Consider the following 18,175-nt stretch of genomic DNA (forward strand, 5'->3'; position numbering starts at 1 on the left):
CCCCCCCCCCGTTCAGCAGTCCCCACAGGACCAGCACCCCCACATTCAGCGCCCCCAGCAGCCCTCAAGGATCTCATTGAGCCCCCCATTAGTAGCACCCCAATGACCCCGTGCCCCCACATCTTCCCCGCTAAGAATCAGCACCCCAACATCAGCCCCCCAAGAACCAGCACCCCCCCCCTCTGAGCCCCTTCAGCACCCACTGGGTGATGCCCACCCTGGCAATGCCCCCCGTGAGTCACGGCAGGAGACATCTGGGCACCCCCCTCCCGCACCCCAAATTCCGCACCCTCCAGCCCCCCATGTCCCCAGTGTGCCTCACCAGGGCAGAGATGCCCCCCCTCGCCCCCCGGTGCCCTCCGTCCCCATGCCTCGGGCTCCCTGGTGCAGCGAGGCCGGGGTGCAGGGAGCAGTAGGATTGGGGTGCTGCACCCACAGACACCCCAAGACCTGCCGGAGTCCCCCCAGTTGGGCTCAGCGTGTCCCCTCTGAGGGCTGGGGTCACCCGGAGGGGGAGAGATCCCTTGGGGGTCCTGGGGGTCCCATGCACCTCCTTCCTCCCCCTATCCCCAAGTCCAGTGTTCACCCATTCTCCCCTTATTTTGGCACTTTGGGGTCCAGACCGAGCCCCCCACCCCTTGTGCCCCTCAGCTCTGACATGGCAGAAGCCCCCCACCACCGCAGGTGCCACCGCTCTGCCATGACCCCGTGCCTCAGTTTCCCCACCTCTAGCACGGGGGGTGGCTTTGCTTGCTGGTCACCGGCCCGCGATGGGACCCCCACGGTGGGCACAGTGCCACCTCACCCGCGCTCGCCCTGTGCCCGCCGGGGCTTTCGGGCGCAGGTGGGAGCGAAGCGGCGACAAAACCAACCTGAATAGGGAAGAGGAAGAAGCGACGGCGAGAAGCGGCGGAGGCGGAGGCCGGCGCTGGCAGCCCCGCCGGCGCTTTGGGGGGGTCAGGGCACCCCCGGGCACCCATCGCAGCCCCCCAGGTGCCCACCCCCAAGTTTGAAGTTCGCCGGCATGGCCAAAACCACCTCGCTGCGCTGCCGGGTGCTGGAGGGGAAGGACCTGCCGGCCAAGGACGTGTGAGTGACTTGGGGGGCTCAGGGCCCCCCTATTTCCCCCAAACCCACCCCGGGAGATGTGGCGGGGAGGGGGTGCTGCGTGCTCTTCTCTCTCTGGGTGCTCTGCTCTCCGCACAGTTTTGGGGGTCCCTGCTTGCACCCATTGCCCCACAGTGGGGGTCTGGGGGGTGCGGACACTGCCAGCCCCCCCCCCCCCCCGAGGCGTATGAGCCCCCCACCCCCTTTAGTATCTCTTTCATGCCCCCCAGCAGGGTGGGCACAGAGGATGCCCCCAAGCCTGGGGGTGACACTGGGGGGGGAGGGGGGGGAAGGGGGCATAGCCCCTGCACCCCCACCCCTGCTGGGCATCTGCACCCTTTGGGGGGTGGGGTGGTGAGCGGGGGGGTGCGGGGAGACCCCCGCCTGCTCCTGCCCCGGGGATACGGCTCGGCAGAGCTGGCAGTCCCGGGCACCTCCGGATGTGCCAGCTTGGCACCGCCGGCCGCTCCCAGGACCGGGCAGCTGGGAACGGTGCCGTGTCCGTGCCTCAGTTTCCCCACCGGGGGGGGTCACGGCGCCGTGCTGGGTGTCCCACTGCGGGGGTCTGGTTATCTGCACAACGATGGGGTGCCCAGTGCCATTCCCAGCACCCCAAACCCAGCTTGGGGCTATAATGGGGCTGTGGAGGGGGTGAGCGGCTCCCGCTTCCCGTCCCGTGGCAGGGACAGAGACTGAGGTCACCTCCCTCATCTGTCTCGGGGTCCCAATCCTTGTGGAAGCACCGCCTGGGGATTTGGGGCGCCAGCAGCACCCCAGGGCCGGCACCCTTAGGTGCTGGTCCAGCTGCCAGAAACCAGCAGGAAGGGGCTTTGCAGGGACCGTGTGGATGATCCCTGGATCCATCCCTCATCCCTCCATCCTGTGCTCCCTGAGGAAGGGGACAGGCCGGTGTCACCCTGGCACCGAGGGTTGTCACAGAGACTCGGGCTGGGCTGTGCTGCGGGACAGGCACCGGTACCCGCGGGTGGGGGGCGCAGGGACACAGGGCGGGGTCTTGGGGTGACCCACAGCAGGTCCCTCAGCTCAAGGAGGGCCGGGAAAAGAGGGTGTCCCCATCCCAGTGTCAGCTGCAGGGCCAGGCTGAGACCGGGCAACTCATCTCACCCCCGGGCTGGTGTTTCACTGCTGGGGTTTGAGGCCGTGCCAAGATGGGTGGGACCCACGAGTGGGGGCTGACCGTGGGCACCCCCATGCCCTGCCCAGGTCCGGCTCCAGCGATCCCTACTGCGTGGTCAAGGTGGACAACGAGGTGGTGGCCAGGTACGGGGACACTGCCACACGCTGGGAGGGGACACGCAGGGATGGGGGATCTTCCCTGGGGGCGCGGCCACCTCTGCCATCCCGGCAGGACGGCCACGGTGTGGAAGAGCCTGAACCCTTTTTGGGGGGAAGAATACACCCTGCTCTTGCCCCGTGGATTCCACAGCCTCGCCGTCTATGTGCTGGATGAAGACACCATCGGGTAGGGGGATAACAGGGGCACGGGTGGGCACTGGGGGGGGTGGCATGTCCCCACCAGTGTCCTGCTGTGTCTGTTCCCTCACAGGCAGGACGATGTCATCGGCAAGGTCTCGCTCAGCCACCAGCAGATCTCGGCCGAGCCACGGGGTGAGTGGGGGCCATGGCGGGGTGGGGGACAGCGGGACCCACCCTGGCACTATGGGGTGCCCACGCTGTCCCCCTCGGCAGGCATGGACGGCTGGCTCAGCCTGGCACCTGTGAACCCCGACCAGGAGGTGCAGGGTGAGATCCACCTGGAGCTGCAAGTCCCCGAGCGGGGCCACCCACGGGTGCTGCGCTGCCACCTCATCCAGGCCAGGTTGTGGGGCTGGCACAGGTTGTGGGGCTGGCAGCTCCGGGGGGCTGCGACCACCACGGGGCCCTATTTTTGGCAGGAGGGAGGAGAGGAGGGGATGGGGACAGAGGTGGCACGGGACTTGTCCTCCCCTTTCCACACTGGGAAGGGTCCTCGCTGCACCAGGCTGGGGACATCAGTGATGCCAACCCACGTGTGACGATGCCATGGGGGCTCAGTGGGAAATGCGCTGCCATCCCTGCTTGGGGACAGGGGGACAAAAGCGCTGTAGAGTGCCTGGAGTTGCTCCCCAGCCCAGTAGTCGGCTCTCACACCAGGTTTTTGCCTTTTGGTTTCAAAATTTGGGGAAAGTGAGGCACGGTCCAGGCTGCCCATCTGGGTTTGGGGGGTGTACGTGTGTGTACACGTGTGTGTGCACGCGTGTGAGCGTGCACAGGGACACACGCACGGTGACACGCACGGTGACACACACAGTGACACACACGCAGCTGACAGATGGAGCAGGCAGCAGAGGCAGCATCCCGCTGCCATGGCAACCAAAGCGGCTACCAAGGCAACAGGATGGCCATGGGGACAGGGTGGCCATGGGGACAGCCAGGAGGGACAGCAGCACCCCCCACGAGGGGCTGGAGGAGGAAGGCCTCCTCTGGAAATGGGGGCACGATCCCCCCAGCATCCCCTGGCACCTGCTGGCTGCCCCCCATGCCCAGGAGAGCTGGGACAAAGGGGGGACATGGGGCTGCCGGGACCCTGATGGTGCGGACAAACCCACCGTGCCCTCACTGACCCCCATGTCCCCACAGGGACCTGGCCCCCCGGGACCCCTCGGGCACCTCGGACCCCTTTGCCCGGGTGTCGTGCTGCGGGCACACGTTGGAGACAGCCGTGAGTCAGTGCTGGGTGCTGGGTGTGGGACCCGGGGCTGGGGCACCCCGTGGAGGCTCAGGCACCCTCAGGTGCCTCGTCCCCTGGGCCACCAGTCCCTGTGCCCAGCAGGTGATTAAGAAAACCCGCTTCCCGCACTGGGATGAGGTGCTGGAGTTGGAGCTGCCGGAGCAGGAGCTGGGAGAGGCTGTGCTGAGCGTGGAGGTTTGGGACTGGGACATTGTGGGCAAGAACGACTTCCTGGGAAGGGTGAGGACCTCAGGGCACACTGGAATGGGGCAGGGTCCCGGGGGCACCTCTGCACCTCCGTGTGTGGGGTCTGGGTGACCCCAGGTCAGGACCCACTGGGATGGGGGCAGTGCCACATGCAGACCCTGCGTGTCCTGGGCTGTCCCCCAACGGTCTGGCAACCCCACCCAGAGCCTGCCTCTGTCCCCAGGTCGAGTTCCCCTTGGACATCCTCTGCCCAGGCCCCACCAGGGGCTGGTTCCGGCTCCTGCCCTTCCCCAGCACCACCAAGGACCACGGGTGAGTGCAGGCAGTGGGGACGGGTGGTTGTGACCAGGGCAGAACAAGGTGGCCCCACGGAGGGCACAGGACCCATGTGAGCCCCCGGTGTCATTGCAGGGGACAGCTGGGTGCCCTGAGGCTGGCAGTGAGGCTGGTGGAGGACACGGTCCTGCCCCCCCACCACTACCAGCCCCTCATCCAGCTCCTCACCGAGCCCATCCTCTGCCCAGGCCAGGTGGGTGCTGGGGCTGGGAGGAACCACCCCAGTGTGGAGGCCTCGCTGTGCCCACCCTGCCCTCCCCACAGCTCCCGGAGGGCACGGCCCTGGCTGTTCTGGGGGAGGTGACCTCAGGGGAGAGCCGGCAGGATGTGGCTACCAAGCTGGTGAAGATCTTCTTGGGGCAGGGGCTGGCTGTGCCACTCCTGGACTATCTCACCACCCACGAGCTGGCCAGGACCAGTAAGTGCCAGGGCCACCCCAAGAAACGCCACGGCAGGGTCCCTCCAGACCCCCATAGAGAAAGAATGAGGCCACCAAGGGGGAGGCAGGAAAGGTGCCAGCTGTCCCTGGGGTTGAGCACACCAAGGACAGCTGGCACGTCACCCTGTGCCTGCCTTGCCACAGCCTCTGTGCTCTTTCAGCCGATCCCAACACCCTCTTCCGCTCCAACTCGCTGGCCTCCAAATCCATGGAGCAGTTCATGAAGGTGAGCACAGGAAGGGACACCTCCATGATGTCCCATGTCCCCTCCATGATCTGGGGACCAGGGCAGTGCCTTCCCACCCCTTGCAGGTGGTGGGGCTGCCCTACCTGCACAAGGTCCTGAAGCTGGTGGTGAACCGCATCTTTGAGGAGAAGAAGTATGTGGAGCTGGACCCTGGCAAGATGGAGCTGAGCCAGGGCAGGTGGGCACCGGCGGATGTCTGGGAGGGGCACATGGTAGCTGGCATGTCCCCCTGTCTCCTGCAGGAAGGGTCCCTCATTGCTGCATGGGTCACTTTTGGCCAACTCAGGGCCCCCTTCGTCCTGACCCGGCAGTGTCCCTGCAGGAGGATCTCCTTCAAGGGGTCCCTGTCAGAGGCACAGGTGCGGGACAGCAGCCTGGAGCTGCTGAAGGGCTACCTGGGGGACATCGTCGATGCCATCGTGGGCTCGGTGGACAAGTGTCCCCTCCCCATGAGGGTGGCCTTCAAGCAGCTCCGCAGGCGGGTGGAGGAGCGGTTCCCCTTGGCGCAGCACGAGGTGGGGCCCACGGTGAGGCTGGGGATCTGCACAACCCCAAGACCACTGCCCTAAACTCTGAGCTGTCCCTGTCCCCATCTCTGTCCCTGTCCCCATGCAGGAGGTCTGGTACTTCTCCATCAGTGGGTTTCTCTTCCTTCGCTTCTTCGCCCCCGCTGTCCTCACCCCGAAGCTCTTCAGGCTCCGGGAGCAGCACGCGGAGCCCCGCGTCGGCCGCACGCTCCTGCTGCTCGCCAAGGTGTGGGACAGGATGGGGACACTGGGGAGTGGTGGGGACCCTGGGGACAGCAGGGAGTGGTGGGGACCCTGGGGAGGGATGGGGACAGCAGGGAGGGATGGGGACAGCAGGGAGTGGTGGGGACCCTGGGGAGGGATGAGGACAGCAGGGAGGGATGGGGACAGCAGGGAGTGGTGGGGACCTTGGGGAGGGATGGGGACACCGGGGAGGGATGGGGACCTTAGGGACGGATGGGGACACAGAGGAGGGGTGGGAAACCCAGGGAGGAATAGAAACCCTTAGAGGTGGTTGAGGAGCCCAGGGAGGGATGGGGACCCTTGGGGAGAGTGGGGGACCTGGAGAGGAATGGGGACACCAGGGAGGGATGGGGACCACTGGGAGAGACAAGGGGTGTGGAGAGGGATAGGGAGCCCAGAGAGGATTTGGGACTTCAGAGAGAAACCCCAGAAAGGCCAGAGACTTTGGGGAGGGGTACAGACCCTGTGGAGAGATGGGAACCCACAAGGAATGGGGAGGCCGGAAAGGGATGGGGACCCCAGAAAGGCGAGGATGCCCTGGGGAGGGATGGGATCCAAGGCAGGAGGGCTGAGGACCCCAGAGAATGATGGTGACCCCAAGGACATCAGAGCCATTCCTACCCCCATGCCACACACCACAGGCTGGCTCCTTCCTGTGCCGCTTGTAGCCAGCCCTGCCCGTCCCCAGGCCGTGCCACCACAAGCTGGGCACAGCACCAGGGCACCCTTCCAGCTGCTCCGTTTTCCTTTTGTCACCCCCATCCCTGAGCCCTCGGGGTCCAGAGGAGCAGCTGGGGGGGGTCCAGGGGGTCACACCAGAGGGGACACAGCAGCGTGACCCCTTCCCTGCATGGGACAGGCGCTGCAGAGCATCGGGAACCTGGGGCTGCAGCTGGGGCAGGGCAAGGAGCCGTGGATGGCCCCGCTGAATGCCATCCTCCTGCCCAGTGTCACCCGTGTCCGGGCCTTCCTGGATGCCCTGGTCACCGTGGAGAGCCCCGAGGGTGAGCGGGCACAGCGGGCAGGGAGGGGACATTGGTGCTGCCGGGTCAGTGGCGTCACCCCGGTGCTGCCAGGAGCATCCTCGGGCTGTGGGAGGTGGTGGCACTTGGGGTGACACCGCTGCCTCCCTGCCACGGCCGCAGTGGGCGAGGTGCCGATGCCACAGGGACACTGCCAGCCCCCGGCCACCATCAAGGAGGGTCCCCTGCACACCTGCCCGGAGCGGGGGGTGGCACTGCTGCCCCGCTTCGCCTTCAAGAAGAGGCACTTCAGGCTCAGCACCCAGGCCCTGGCCTGTGCCAGGGCCCCCCAGGGGCAGGTGGGTGCTGCCCGGGACCCCCAACCCTGTGCCAAGGGGTGGGGGGGAAAGATGTGGGCAGAAGTTTTGGGGTGTTTTGGGGTATCCAGATGAGTTGCTCCATCCCAGTGAGGGGAGTGGGGGGATATGGACATGGGCACATCTTTCAGGGCGTTTTGGAGTTCCCCAGGTGTTCCATGGATGTGGGTAATGGATATGGACATGGGCACATTTTTGGTGGTGTTTGGGGTTCCCCAGGTGTTCCATGGATGTGGGTAATGGATATGGACATGGGCACATCTTTTGGGGTGGAGTTCCCCAGGTGTTCCATGGATGTGGGTAATGGATATGGACATGGGCACATCTTTTGGGGTGTTTTGGAGTTCCCCAGGTGTTCCATGGATGTGGGTAAAGGATATGGACATGGGCACATTTTTGGGGGTGTTTGGGGTTCCCCAGGTGTTCCATGGATGTGGGTAATGGATATGGACATGGGCACATCTTTTGGGGTGTTTTGGAGTTCCCCAGGTGTTCCATGGATGTGGGTAATGGATATGGACATGGGCACATCTTTTGGGGTGTCTGGGGCTCCCCAGGTGTTCCATGGGTGTGGGTAATGGATATGGACATGGGCACATCTTTCGGGGTGTTTTGGGGTATCCAGGTGTGCTGTTCCATCCCAGTGGAAAAGGCAGGGGATATGGATGTGGGTGCAGATGTCTTGGGGTGTTTGGGGCTCCCCAGGTGTTCCATGGATACTGGTAATGGATATGGACACAGGCCCATGTTTTGGGGTGTTTTGGGGTATCCAGGTGTGCTGCTCCATCCCAGTGGTGTGAGTGAGGAATATGGACATGGGTCACGTTTTGGGGTGTTTAGGGGTCCCCAGGTGCACCGGCCCATCCTGGTGGATTGAATGGGGGACACGGATATGGGTGCACATATTTTGGGGTGTTTTGGGATCCCCAGGTCCTCAGCTCTGTCCCGATGGAGCAGGTGGGGGACGTGGAGGTGGGCTCGTGTGTCAGGGTGTTTGGGGGGTTCATTCCCATGTGCTTGGCTCCATCTCAGCGGAGTGAGTGGGGAATATGGACGTGGGCTCATGTTTTGGGGTGTTTGGGGGTCCCCAGGTGCTCAGCTCCATCCCGGTGGAGCAGATCCGGGCCGTGGAGCAGGTGGACGAGGGCACCTTCCAGCACCCGTACGTCCTGCAGGTGGTGGCACAGGGTGACACCGGGCAGCTCCACACCACCTACCTCCAGTGCAAGGTGGGTCACCCCACTCTGCCCCAGCACCCCAAAAACCCCAGGAACCCCCCAGGAGCCTCCCAAGAACCCCCCAGAACCCCAGGCTCCCTCCCCAGCACCCAGGCACAGCCACCCCCATGGGACAATGGGAATGGTCCCAAATCCAGCTGTACCCAGGCACCCGCTGTACTGGGAGCACTGGGAGTACTGAGGCCAAGGGGGTAACTGGGTATACTGGGGAAGTTGGGGTGTCCTACCCTGGCTGCACTGGGGTCACTGGGGTGCCAGCCCTGGCTGTGCTGGGATCAGTAGTGGTTTCTGGCTGTACTGGGATTACTGGGGTCCTGTACTGGGGTCACTGGGGTACCCTGGCTCCTGCAGCACCACCTCCCCTTCACTTCCCACTGCGCGGCTTTGTCATCAAACTATCACTCCTGTCCCCCAGCCCCGGTGCCCACCCCTCCCTCCTCCCTCCCCCGCCCTGGCAGTGCCCAGCCTCGGGGCTGCCCCCGTCCCTGCTGTCCCCTCAGAGCGCCCCGGAGCTGTGGCAGTGGCTGTGGGCCCTGCGCCAGGCCACCAGCGCCAACCGGGACACGCTGCCCACGTGCCACCCCGGCACCTTCCGCGCCGGCCGCTGGACCTGCTGCCTGCAGCGCACCTGTGCTGGTAGGACTGGGGGTCCCCTGGGCTTGGGGTGCCCGGGATGGGGGTGTCGGTGTCCCTGAGTCCCCACTGCTGTCGTTGGCAGCGCCCGGGTGCAGCCGCACCCACGGCACAGTGCTGCTGGCGGAGTGGAGCGACCTTGGGGACCCCGCGGTGGCAGCACAGAGCCTCTACGGGCACCTGCGGTGAGCCCGGGGGACAGGGGGGGCCCGGGGGTCCCTTGGGTGCTGGTGGACACGGGAGGAGCCTGCTGAGGGTCCCTGTCCCACAGGGTGGCGGGGATTTGGGATCCTGAGGGCAAATATGGGGGTCCTGAGGGTCCTTTAGGGAGTAGTGGACAGGGTGGGAGTGTCCTGAGGGTCCCTCTCCCCAAGGACAGTGGGAGCTGGGGGTCCGGGGGGACCTTTGGGTGCTGGAGGGCAGGGTGGGAGTGTCCTGAAGGTCCCTGTCCTGCAGGGTGGTGGGGACCAGGGGTCAAGAAGGTGGCACAGGGGTACCCAGGGGGACCTTTGGGTGCTGGTGGGCAGGGTGGGAGTGACCTGAGAGTCCCTGTCCCCCAGGACGGTGGGAGTTGGAGGTCCCGGGATCCTTTGGGTGCTGGTGGGCAGGGTGGGAATGTCCTGAGGGTCCCTGTCCTGCAGGGCAGCGCTGGCCGGGGGTGCCGTGGGCAGCGCGGTGGCCGGGCCCCCCTGCCCGGGCCAGGCAGGTACGGGAAGCCCTGAGGGGCACTGGGGGTGCTATGGGGACCCTGCAGCCAGGGGTGGCGGCTGGCACACGCCTGCAGAGCCCCACGGGCACCACAGAGCACCGCACTGGCTCCCTCCACGAGGGGACAGCAGATACACACGGAGAGGGCACACGGGCACACGGGCACACACGCGGTCCGGGGGGTTGGCGGGTGGTGGGGACACGGGGTGGGAATGTGATGGCACGGGGGGACCGGGTGGGGTGGGGTGGTCTGGGGGGCGGGGGGGACACCACGGGTGGGTGTCGGGGATGGATGCGGGGCGGGGTGGGTGCCAGGGGGACTGTCAGGGGGGTGGGGGCCGCGGGTGGGTGCCACAGGTGGCTGCTGGGGGATGCCACAGGTGGGTGCCGGGCCCTGACCCCACCCTGGGGTGCAGGGGGACCCGTTGGGGACAGGCTGCAGGAGGTGTTGCGAGACCTGGACATCGCCCACGCCGCCTTCGCCCACCGCGACGAGACCTCGGAGCCACCCGCAAGTCCCCTCCCTGCCCCGAGACCCCCGGCACCCCCCAGCCTTCCCCCCTCAGCCCGCCCCGGGAGGGGCAGGGACGCCGGTGGGGCCACAGAGGGGACGCGGGGACAGCAGCCCGGCACGGGGTGTATTCTGTAACACAGAGATGTACATGGCACCGGCTGTGCGCGGCTCCGCGGGGCAGCGGCGGGTGACACGGGTGACACGGGTGGCACAGACGCGCAAAGAGGCCACGGGTAGAAAAAGACCACGACGCTATCGCCACGAGAGCGGGGCGAGCCGGGACGGGACGGGGCGACAGACAGACGCACACGGGGACACGTGGTGGGTGGCACCGGGTGGCCCGGGACGGGGGAGGAGCCCGCCGGGCGGGGCTGCGGTGAAGCGGCGCAGGCGGCGGTGGCACGGGCGGGGACACGGGGGCGAGGGGAGCCCCCGAGCCCGGCCTCAGTCCTTGAGGGTGGCCTCGGACACGCCCTGGGCCAGCAGCTCGGCCAGGACGTTGTCCAGGTAGTTGGGGTCGGGGTAGCCGTGGCCCGTCAGGTTGGAGCCGAACTCGGTCTTGTGGTGGATCTCGTTCCACACCACCGTGTCCGACTCGCCCGTGGTGTTGGAGGTGCCGATGGTGAAGATGAGCCGCCGGTCCCAGGCCACGATCAGCAGCTTCAGCACCTGCGGCCGGCACGGCCATGGTTCGCCCAGCTGGATGGACGGGCACGGCCACCCGGCACCCCCGGCACCTCCTCCCGCTGGCACAGCCCCAGCCTCAGCCCCCGGGGTGGGATTCAGCCCCGGCACGGTGCCCACAGGATGCCACCCTTCGCTGTGGCACTCGCCAGCCCCATCCCACCCAGTGCAGCTGCAGCCTCTCTGTCCTATCCTATCCCTTCCCATTCTATCCTATCCCTCCCATCCCATCCCTTCTCTTCCTCAGCCCATCCCATTCCTTCCCATCCCATCCATTCTCCTTCCATCCCACTCCATCCCTTCTCTTCCTATCTCATCCCATCCTTTCTCTTCTCATCCCATCCCACCCCAGCCCTAACCATTCCATCCCATCCCTCCCCATTCTATCCTATCCCACCCCATCCCCTCCCTTCCCTTCCCCACTCCCTCCCATCCCATCCTTCCTCCTTCCACCCCATCCCTTCCCATTCTGTGCCTTCCTATCTCATTCCATCCCACTCTTCTTTCTCTTCCCATCCCATCCCATCCCATCCCATCCCATCGGGGTCTCACCTTCCTGCCCTTCTCGTTGTCGGGCAGGTAGCAGTGCCGTGGGAAGCCTCGTGCCGTGAATTTCTTCCCGGGATTGGGATGCTCCGGGCCCTGGGTGGGTGAGGGGACAGGGGGTGACCGGGGGAGGCACAGGATGGGGGTGCCCATCCCAGCCGGGGATCCCCCCCTCACCTGGATGCCGGTGGGGATGTCGTAGACGATCCGGATGGTTTTGGAGTCGGTGTATCCCGGGAGGGAGTGGGGGATGAGGTGGAATTCCATCTTCCCGGGGGGCTGCGTGCCCGTCTTCTCCCCGTAAATGGCCTTGCAGGTGGGGCACTGCAGGCTCCCGTCCTGGGGGCACCGCGGGGGCGTCAGGGGTGGCACCCACCCGGCACCCACCTGGACCCCCTCAGCACCCACCCAACACCCAGCACCGCCTCAGCACCCACCCGGAACGCCCCAGCACTCCCCAGCACCCACCTAGCACCCATCCAGCACCCACCCAACACCCAGAACCCCCTCAGCACCCACCCGGAACGCCCCAGCACCCACCCAACACCCAGCACCCACCCGGAACGCCCCAGCACTCTCCAGCACCCACCCAACACCCAGAACCCATCCAGCACCCCCCAGCACCCACCCCTGCACCTACCCAACACCTCTCACACCCACTCCAACACCCACCCAGCACCCTCCCGCACCCCCAAGCGCCCCGCCCGACACCCACCCAGCCCCGGGGCGCGGCTGACCTTGTTGCCGTTGTTGTACATGGCGAGCAGGCACAGCAGGTGGTACATGTGCCCGCACTTGCCCAGCTTGCCCACCAGCTCCGGCTTGATGCCCCTGGGGCTCAGCACGCCCTCGTAGCCGGAGGAGGTGACCAGCCGCTCCATGCAGATGGTGCAATCCTGCCGGGAACGGGATCAGCATCCGGGGGGATGAGGGGTCACCCCCGGCTCTCTGCCCGTCCCCTGCCTGAGCCTCCCGGAGGCCCCCAAGCCCCCCAGAGCCAACCCCCCCCCCCCCACACACGCTCACCTCATCTGGGGGGTTCTTCACCTTCTGGATGTAGCGGCGCACCACGTCCTCGGGGGTCTTACCTGAGGGGAGTGACATCAGAGCCTGCCCGCGGTGCCACAACCGCCCTGCCACCAGGACGGGGACAGCCCTGCCGCCTTCCGCCGCCGCGTGGCACAAAGCAGCGATGGGCACCACCGCAGGCAAACCGCTCGGGGGTCCCTCCGTCCCCCTCCGCGTGCCCCCCGGCCCTGATCCCGCTGCGACATTGGTGGCTCCTTACTCTTCTTGAGCTGCTTCTTCTTGGTTTTCCTGCAGATGCCGTTGACGCCGGGGACAGGTTTGATGTCGCTCTTGCTGACCGGCGGCGGGTGCAGGATGGGTTTGGGGGCGCGGGTCAGGCACACGGGCAACCCGGCGGCGCACATGAGGATCCCCGTCATCCCTGCGCCGGGAGAGCGCCTGTCCGTCCGTCTGTCCGTCCTTCCCACCCCCCGGCAGTGTCCCCCGCTCCCCGCCCACGCTGGCACCTCGCGGTGACACCGCGCCGCTGGCCGGACCCCCCGTACCTGCGAGGGCGGGATGGACGGGGCCGGAGCCGTTCAGGTTCTTGACCGGGAGCGCTGGGACCCTGAGGAGATGGGAGGGGAGGGGGCTCAGCCGGGCTGGCAGGGCTGGCACCGTCCCTTCCTCGCATGGCACGGCCCCAGAGCAGCAGCATCCCCGTGGGACACAGGGCAGGGTGTCCCCTGGGGGCTGCTGGCACTGTCCCCAGGCAGGGTCCTCCCCATGGGACACAGGCAGGGTGTCCCCTCACCAGCTTGGGGGGCTGCTGTCCCATCCCACGGGGCTGTCACCCCGTGCCACCTGTCCATCTCTGGGCACCCAATGGCACCGGTGGCATCACGTCCTCCTCCACCCAGGGTAGGGGCCTTGTCAGGGTATCCCGACGGTCCCTGCAGGGAAGTGCCGCCCCTCGTGTGCTCCCCAGGGACCCCTCACCCTCCGGGGGCTGCCAGCAGCAGGTAGCACCGGTGTCACCGTGCCCAGGACAGTGCATGTGGGGCAGGGGGAGCTGGGGACGGGTGGGACAGGGACAGGGAGGGAGGGAGGGAAGCCCAGCAGAGCCCAGTCCCGAGTGCTCCTGCTGCCCAGCTCAGCAGCATGGGAACAGCCCCCATCGCCCTCCCTGATCCCAAAATCCCCTCCCACCCCAGCTGGGGCTGAGGGTGCTTTTCCTCATTCCCAAAGCTCCTGTACTCACACCAAGGCCGGGGCAGTGATGGGGGCCCAGCCCCATCCCAGGGTCTTCCAAACCCCCTCCCACCTGTCCATAGGTATGTGCCAGGACAGGGGGACAGTGATGGGGACAGGGACAAGGACTGCTCAGCCCAGCGCCCGGCACACGGAAGCGAAAGCAGGACAGAGCAGGGGAAGGAAATGTGCCACGAGCTGCCGGGGGCTCAGAGAAGCCACCTGTTCCCCCAGCCTGGTCCTGAGGGGAACACCAGGCCAACCCACCACGGGGTACAGCCGTGAGAATGTGGGTGCCAGGATAGGGACACCCACCAGGACACAATTCCGGGGGTCTGCTTGCCCACCTGGACCCCCCTGGTGAATCATTCCCACCAGGGAAGGGACACCGGGGCTGTGCTCCCTCCCCACAGCTGTGCCCTCCCCAGGGATCTGCCTGGTGGCATCAGGAGCTGGGTGACACAGCCCATGCTGGCATTGGGGACACGGTTCCCCTGGGGCCAGGCACTCCATGCTCTCCGTCTGCCATGGATAGCATGGCACGGCCTGGCACTCCATGCTCTCCGTCTGCCATGGATAGCATGGCACGGCCTGGCACAGCATAGCATGGCACAGTGTGACACGGCACAGCACGGATCACCACATCCCCTCTGCAGGGATCCAAGAACCACTGGGATGAGCCAAGTGTCCGTCCCCCCACCACATCCCCAGGGTGGGGACCCCGGGGCTGGAGGTGCCACGGTGCCACAAGAGCTGCTTGCGAGGTGACAGCCGGGGAGGAGCCACCTCCACCACCCCTTTCCCCCCTCTGTGTGCCCATCCCTGCATCCCCCCCCGCCTCGGTGACACCCCGGCCGTCCCCTCCCCATCCACCCATCTTACCCGGGGGGGACAGTGGCCCTGGCGCCCAGTCCGGCCCCGCGCTGCGTCCCGGGCCGGTTGAGGTTGTTGAGCCCGGGCAGAGCCGCGCTGGGCACGCCCTGCCCGGGGGCAAACCCCGCGCCGGCCACCCGCAGCCCTTCACCCTTGGCCGTGCCCCCCGCCACCACCGCCGGCGTCCCCGTCCCCGCCGGCCACAGGGTTCCCCCGGCGAAGGTGCTGCTCTGGCGGACGGCGCCGGGGTAGAGTTTGCGGCGCTGGGAGGCCAGGATGGCGTTGGAGGCGGCGCGGGTGCTGTTGACCAGCAGGCACTGGGGGCACGAGCAGGGGGTGCCCGTGCTGGCGCCCACCGGCCACGACTGCGACTTGGGGATGGAGCCCATGGTGAGGGGATAGGCCAGGTCCATGCGGCGCCGCAGCCGCCGCTTGCGCTGCGTTTGCCGGTTCATTTGGGACATGCTGCTGAAGTAGATGAGGTAGCAGAAGCCCAGGGAGGAGAGGTCCAGCCAGGGGTGCTGCTTCTCGTAGGCGTTCTGGATGGTGATGCAGATGTCCATGTCGTAGGGAGTCCAGGAGTTGTTGTCGTTCTCCCATTCCCACACGATTCCCTTGCCCGGCGCTGAGGAGGGGTCGTAGAAGTTCCTCCGGACGGGGCGCATGGTCCCTGGGGAGACAGCGGGGGTGACACCGGCGGAGGGACCCCCGCCGACACAGACACCTCTGTGTCCGACTGCCAGCCCGGCATCCCGCGGGGATTGGGATACAGAGGAGCTTTGGAGGACAACAGCCACTCTGCCCCTTCACAACACCAACTTCCCTATGGATGCATCCCCGTTGCACCCAAGTGCTTCCCTATGGATGCATCCCACCCTCAACCCGCCACTGGTGACAGAGTGGCTGCCAACCCTCGGGATCATCGTCCCGGATGCCCTGGGAAGGGCGATGCTGCTCAGCTCTTGTGCTTTTCCCAGCTTTTTTCCATCTCTCTGGTCCAAGCCCACCCTCCCCTCCCCGTGGCCGTCCCGGGGCAGGGGAAGCATTTCCCGGTCAGGAGAGGTTTCCTGACAGCTGCTGGCGCTGGCAGTGACACAGCCAGGGATTGTCCCACACGGCCCCATCCCAGCCCCTCGCCACTCGTTTGGGCTGGAGCTGGATCCTGCAGCTCTGCCATGGGGGGAGGCATCGCAGCGCTCTCCTCAAGTGCCCCCCCGGCACGGGGCCTGTCTATCCCCTCGCCGGCACGGTTTGCCCAGCTCGATTAACGGCACTAATTAACGGTCATTAATCATCGGCCGCATCAGGCAGCAGAGCCAGGCCCCAGCTGCTGCCTTGTGCTGAGGCAGCTCCGCCGGGGCCGCAGGAGGGGAGAGGGGGGGCCCTGCTGCCCGCTCCTGCCCACACCCCAAATCCCACTGCTGGCTCCTGCCCACACCCCACTGCCCGCTCACACCCCACTGCCCGCTCACACCCCACTGCCCACTCACACCCACGCCCCACTGCCCACTGCCATCCCTATTCCGCTCACATCCGTGTCCTGTATCCCACCTCAGTTCCCAGCCCTGCCTGCCTCCTTGCATCTGTGTCCCACATCCCGCCCATATACACATCCCGGACCCACTGGTCCTTGCAACTGCACCCCACAGGTCCCTACCCCTCACATCCCCATCCCAAATCCCAAATCCCCCTGCTCCTCACATGCCCATCCTGCATCCCCCTGCCCCTCACACCCCCTTCCTGTATCCCCTCGCACCTCACATCCCCATCCCAAATCCCGAATCCCCCTGCCCCTCACATCCCCATCCCAAATGCCACATCCCCCAGAGGACACGTGAGGACCAGCCCATTCCCCTTGGCACATGCAGCTGCAGCTCCTGGTCCCCAGGGGCCACTAGTTGTCCCCCGCCCCCCGCCCCTGCCCCCTCTCCCAGCCATGCCAGAGTCACAGGGCCGAGCCAGTGTCCCCAGGGCCACCGGGAGGGGACGCACGTCCCCACTCTCGGAACGGGGTCACCTCGTTTCCCTCCGTCACTGGGTTTCTCTGTCCCCAGCACTGCGTCGGCCAAGGCCCCTGAGCCCCCAACCTCCTGCCGACCTTCCCTGGGTCCCCATGTCACAGCAGGCACCAGGAGCACCCTCAGCTCAGGGGACCCTCTTGTCCCTGAGCTCCACGAGCCATGTGACAGCCTCCAAAGCCTGGGCCTCACCCGTGGGAAGGGAGGATGGGGAGAGATGGATACAGGGATGGGGCACACGATGCTGAGGACAATGGCCACATCCCCTGCCATGACACCCCTGGGGACACCGAGGTCGCTCTCTCAGCATCCCTGTCCCCAAGCCCTGCTGGCACAGGGACCGTGGTACCCAGGGACACCCTGGGAAGAGTTGTTTTGCCACCCCAAATCCATTCATGGCCCCACCGGGGGCACATGCCCCCAAGGAATACCCAGCATTGTGGCCGTGGGACGCGATGCCAGGTGCTGTCAGAGAATGGGTCCTGGCCAAAGCTGGCAGGAGGTGGCATGGGGACAGCCAGGGTGTCCCGGTGGCTCCCGCAGCTCTGAGTCAGCGCGGACCCTCCGGGTCGTGCTGGCGTCCTCGCTGACTCAGGGCTGCAGGTGCCAAGCTGCCCTTTGCCAAGTCCGTGACCAGCTGGAGACGGATTCAGAGCCAGGCTGGATGGCAGAGGCAGGTGGCAGGTCCCTGCTTTGGTCCCCAGCCCATGGCACGAGCCACTTCCACACTCGGGGTCATTTGGCATCCCTGGGGACTGGGAATGATGGCATCGGTGGCTGGGCTGAGGTGGCACAACCATGAGGGTCCTGCTGTGGGGTGTCCCCAGGCAAGTTTAGGGGTGTCACCTGATGTGTGGCAGGTCCTCTGCCTGCTCTGCCTGGCCTGGACCGGATCCTGCCCTGGGTAGGGACGCAGGGATGGGCAGGAATGCACCTGGAATGGCACATCTCCCACGGCACCGCCGGCACGTGCCAGTTTAATGGGTCACACCGTGACAGGGACACATTTAATGGGGTCTGGGCTTGGTCCCAGTGTGGGACCAGCTCTGATTTCCCACAGGATACGTGGCCTGGATGCGCTGCTGCAGCACCAACCAGCACAGCTGCAACCATCCCAGTGCCCACCACTGCTCCCAGTGTCCAAACTGGGGCCTTCCCACTTCCCTGGGGATGGAGCAGCTTGGAGGGGAGGATGAGGGGACAGTGGGATAGTGGGACACACCACAGCACCCCACAGAGAGCAGAGGGCATGGAGGGATGTGGGGACATGTCCCTCCAGGATGGGGGTCTGTGGTGGGTGGGAAAGGAAAGGGCTGAGGAGCCTGGAAGGGCCTATGGGGAAACCAGAGCCCCGGAGAATGAGGGGAGGAGAGAGGGAACAGATGGATGGGCAGATGGAGGGATGGAGGGAGGGATGGAGGGAGGGATGGAGGGATACAGGAATGAAGTGATGGACAAATAAGTAGAGAGAAGGAATTCGGAAGGAATTCGGAAGGAAGGAAGGAATTCGGAAGGAATTCGGAAGG

At 66.2% G+C, this 18,175-nt stretch overlaps 2 protein-coding genes and 1 long non-coding RNA gene across 3 annotated transcripts in view; 2 read left to right on the forward strand and 1 right to left on the reverse strand.

Annotated features, from left to right (window-relative positions):
- The first annotated feature begins 370 nt into the window (after positions 1 to 370).
- RASAL1 (RAS protein activator like 1) lies at positions 371 to 9,236 on the forward strand. Its single transcript, XM_042022833.1, has 19 exons — positions 371 to 1,089; positions 2,332 to 2,388; positions 2,477 to 2,590; positions 2,675 to 2,736; positions 2,818 to 2,947; positions 3,748 to 3,829; positions 3,941 to 4,078; positions 4,269 to 4,357; positions 4,457 to 4,574; positions 4,655 to 4,799; positions 4,982 to 5,046; positions 5,133 to 5,245; positions 5,390 to 5,582; positions 5,683 to 5,820; positions 6,697 to 6,841; positions 6,983 to 7,158; positions 8,268 to 8,405; positions 8,915 to 9,050; positions 9,133 to 9,236. Exons 1-19 carry the CDS (start codon positions 1,025 to 1,027, stop codon positions 9,234 to 9,236), a joined length of 2,208 nt encoding a protein of 735 aa, XP_041878767.1. The 5' UTR covers positions 371 to 1,024.
- A 445-nt stretch (positions 9,237 to 9,681) lies between these two features.
- On the forward strand, positions 9,682 to 10,423 carry LOC121662195. Its single transcript, XR_006015227.1, has 2 exons — positions 9,682 to 9,753; positions 10,172 to 10,423. It is a non-coding gene; the product is annotated as an uncharacterized LOC121662195 (long non-coding RNA).
- DTX1 (deltex E3 ubiquitin ligase 1) overlaps positions 10,373 to 18,175 on the reverse strand; it is a 9,936-nt gene continuing 2,133 nt past the window's right edge. Inside the window, exons 2-9 of the mRNA XM_042023096.1 lie at positions 14,641 to 15,301; positions 13,074 to 13,135; positions 12,788 to 12,949; positions 12,526 to 12,587; positions 12,237 to 12,395; positions 11,677 to 11,838; positions 11,506 to 11,595; positions 10,373 to 10,938 (exon numbers count right to left, since the gene is read on the reverse strand). Coding sequence (XP_041879030.1) covers positions 10,714 to 10,938; positions 11,506 to 11,595; positions 11,677 to 11,838; positions 12,237 to 12,395; positions 12,526 to 12,587; positions 12,788 to 12,949; positions 13,074 to 13,135; positions 14,641 to 15,301 — 1,583 coding nt within the window. The 3' untranslated portion in view covers positions 10,373 to 10,713. The remainder of the gene's footprint in view (positions 10,939 to 11,505; positions 11,596 to 11,676; positions 11,839 to 12,236; positions 12,396 to 12,525; positions 12,588 to 12,787; positions 12,950 to 13,073; positions 13,136 to 14,640; positions 15,302 to 18,175) is intronic.

Source organism: Corvus kubaryi, unplaced genomic scaffold, assembly GCF_017639235.1.
Source record: "Corvus kubaryi isolate FWS band 111438036 unplaced genomic scaffold, C.kubaryi_AGA036_p1.0 127, whole genome shotgun sequence".
In the NCBI taxonomy this organism is placed as follows: domain Eukaryota; kingdom Metazoa; phylum Chordata; class Aves; order Passeriformes; family Corvidae; genus Corvus; species Corvus kubaryi.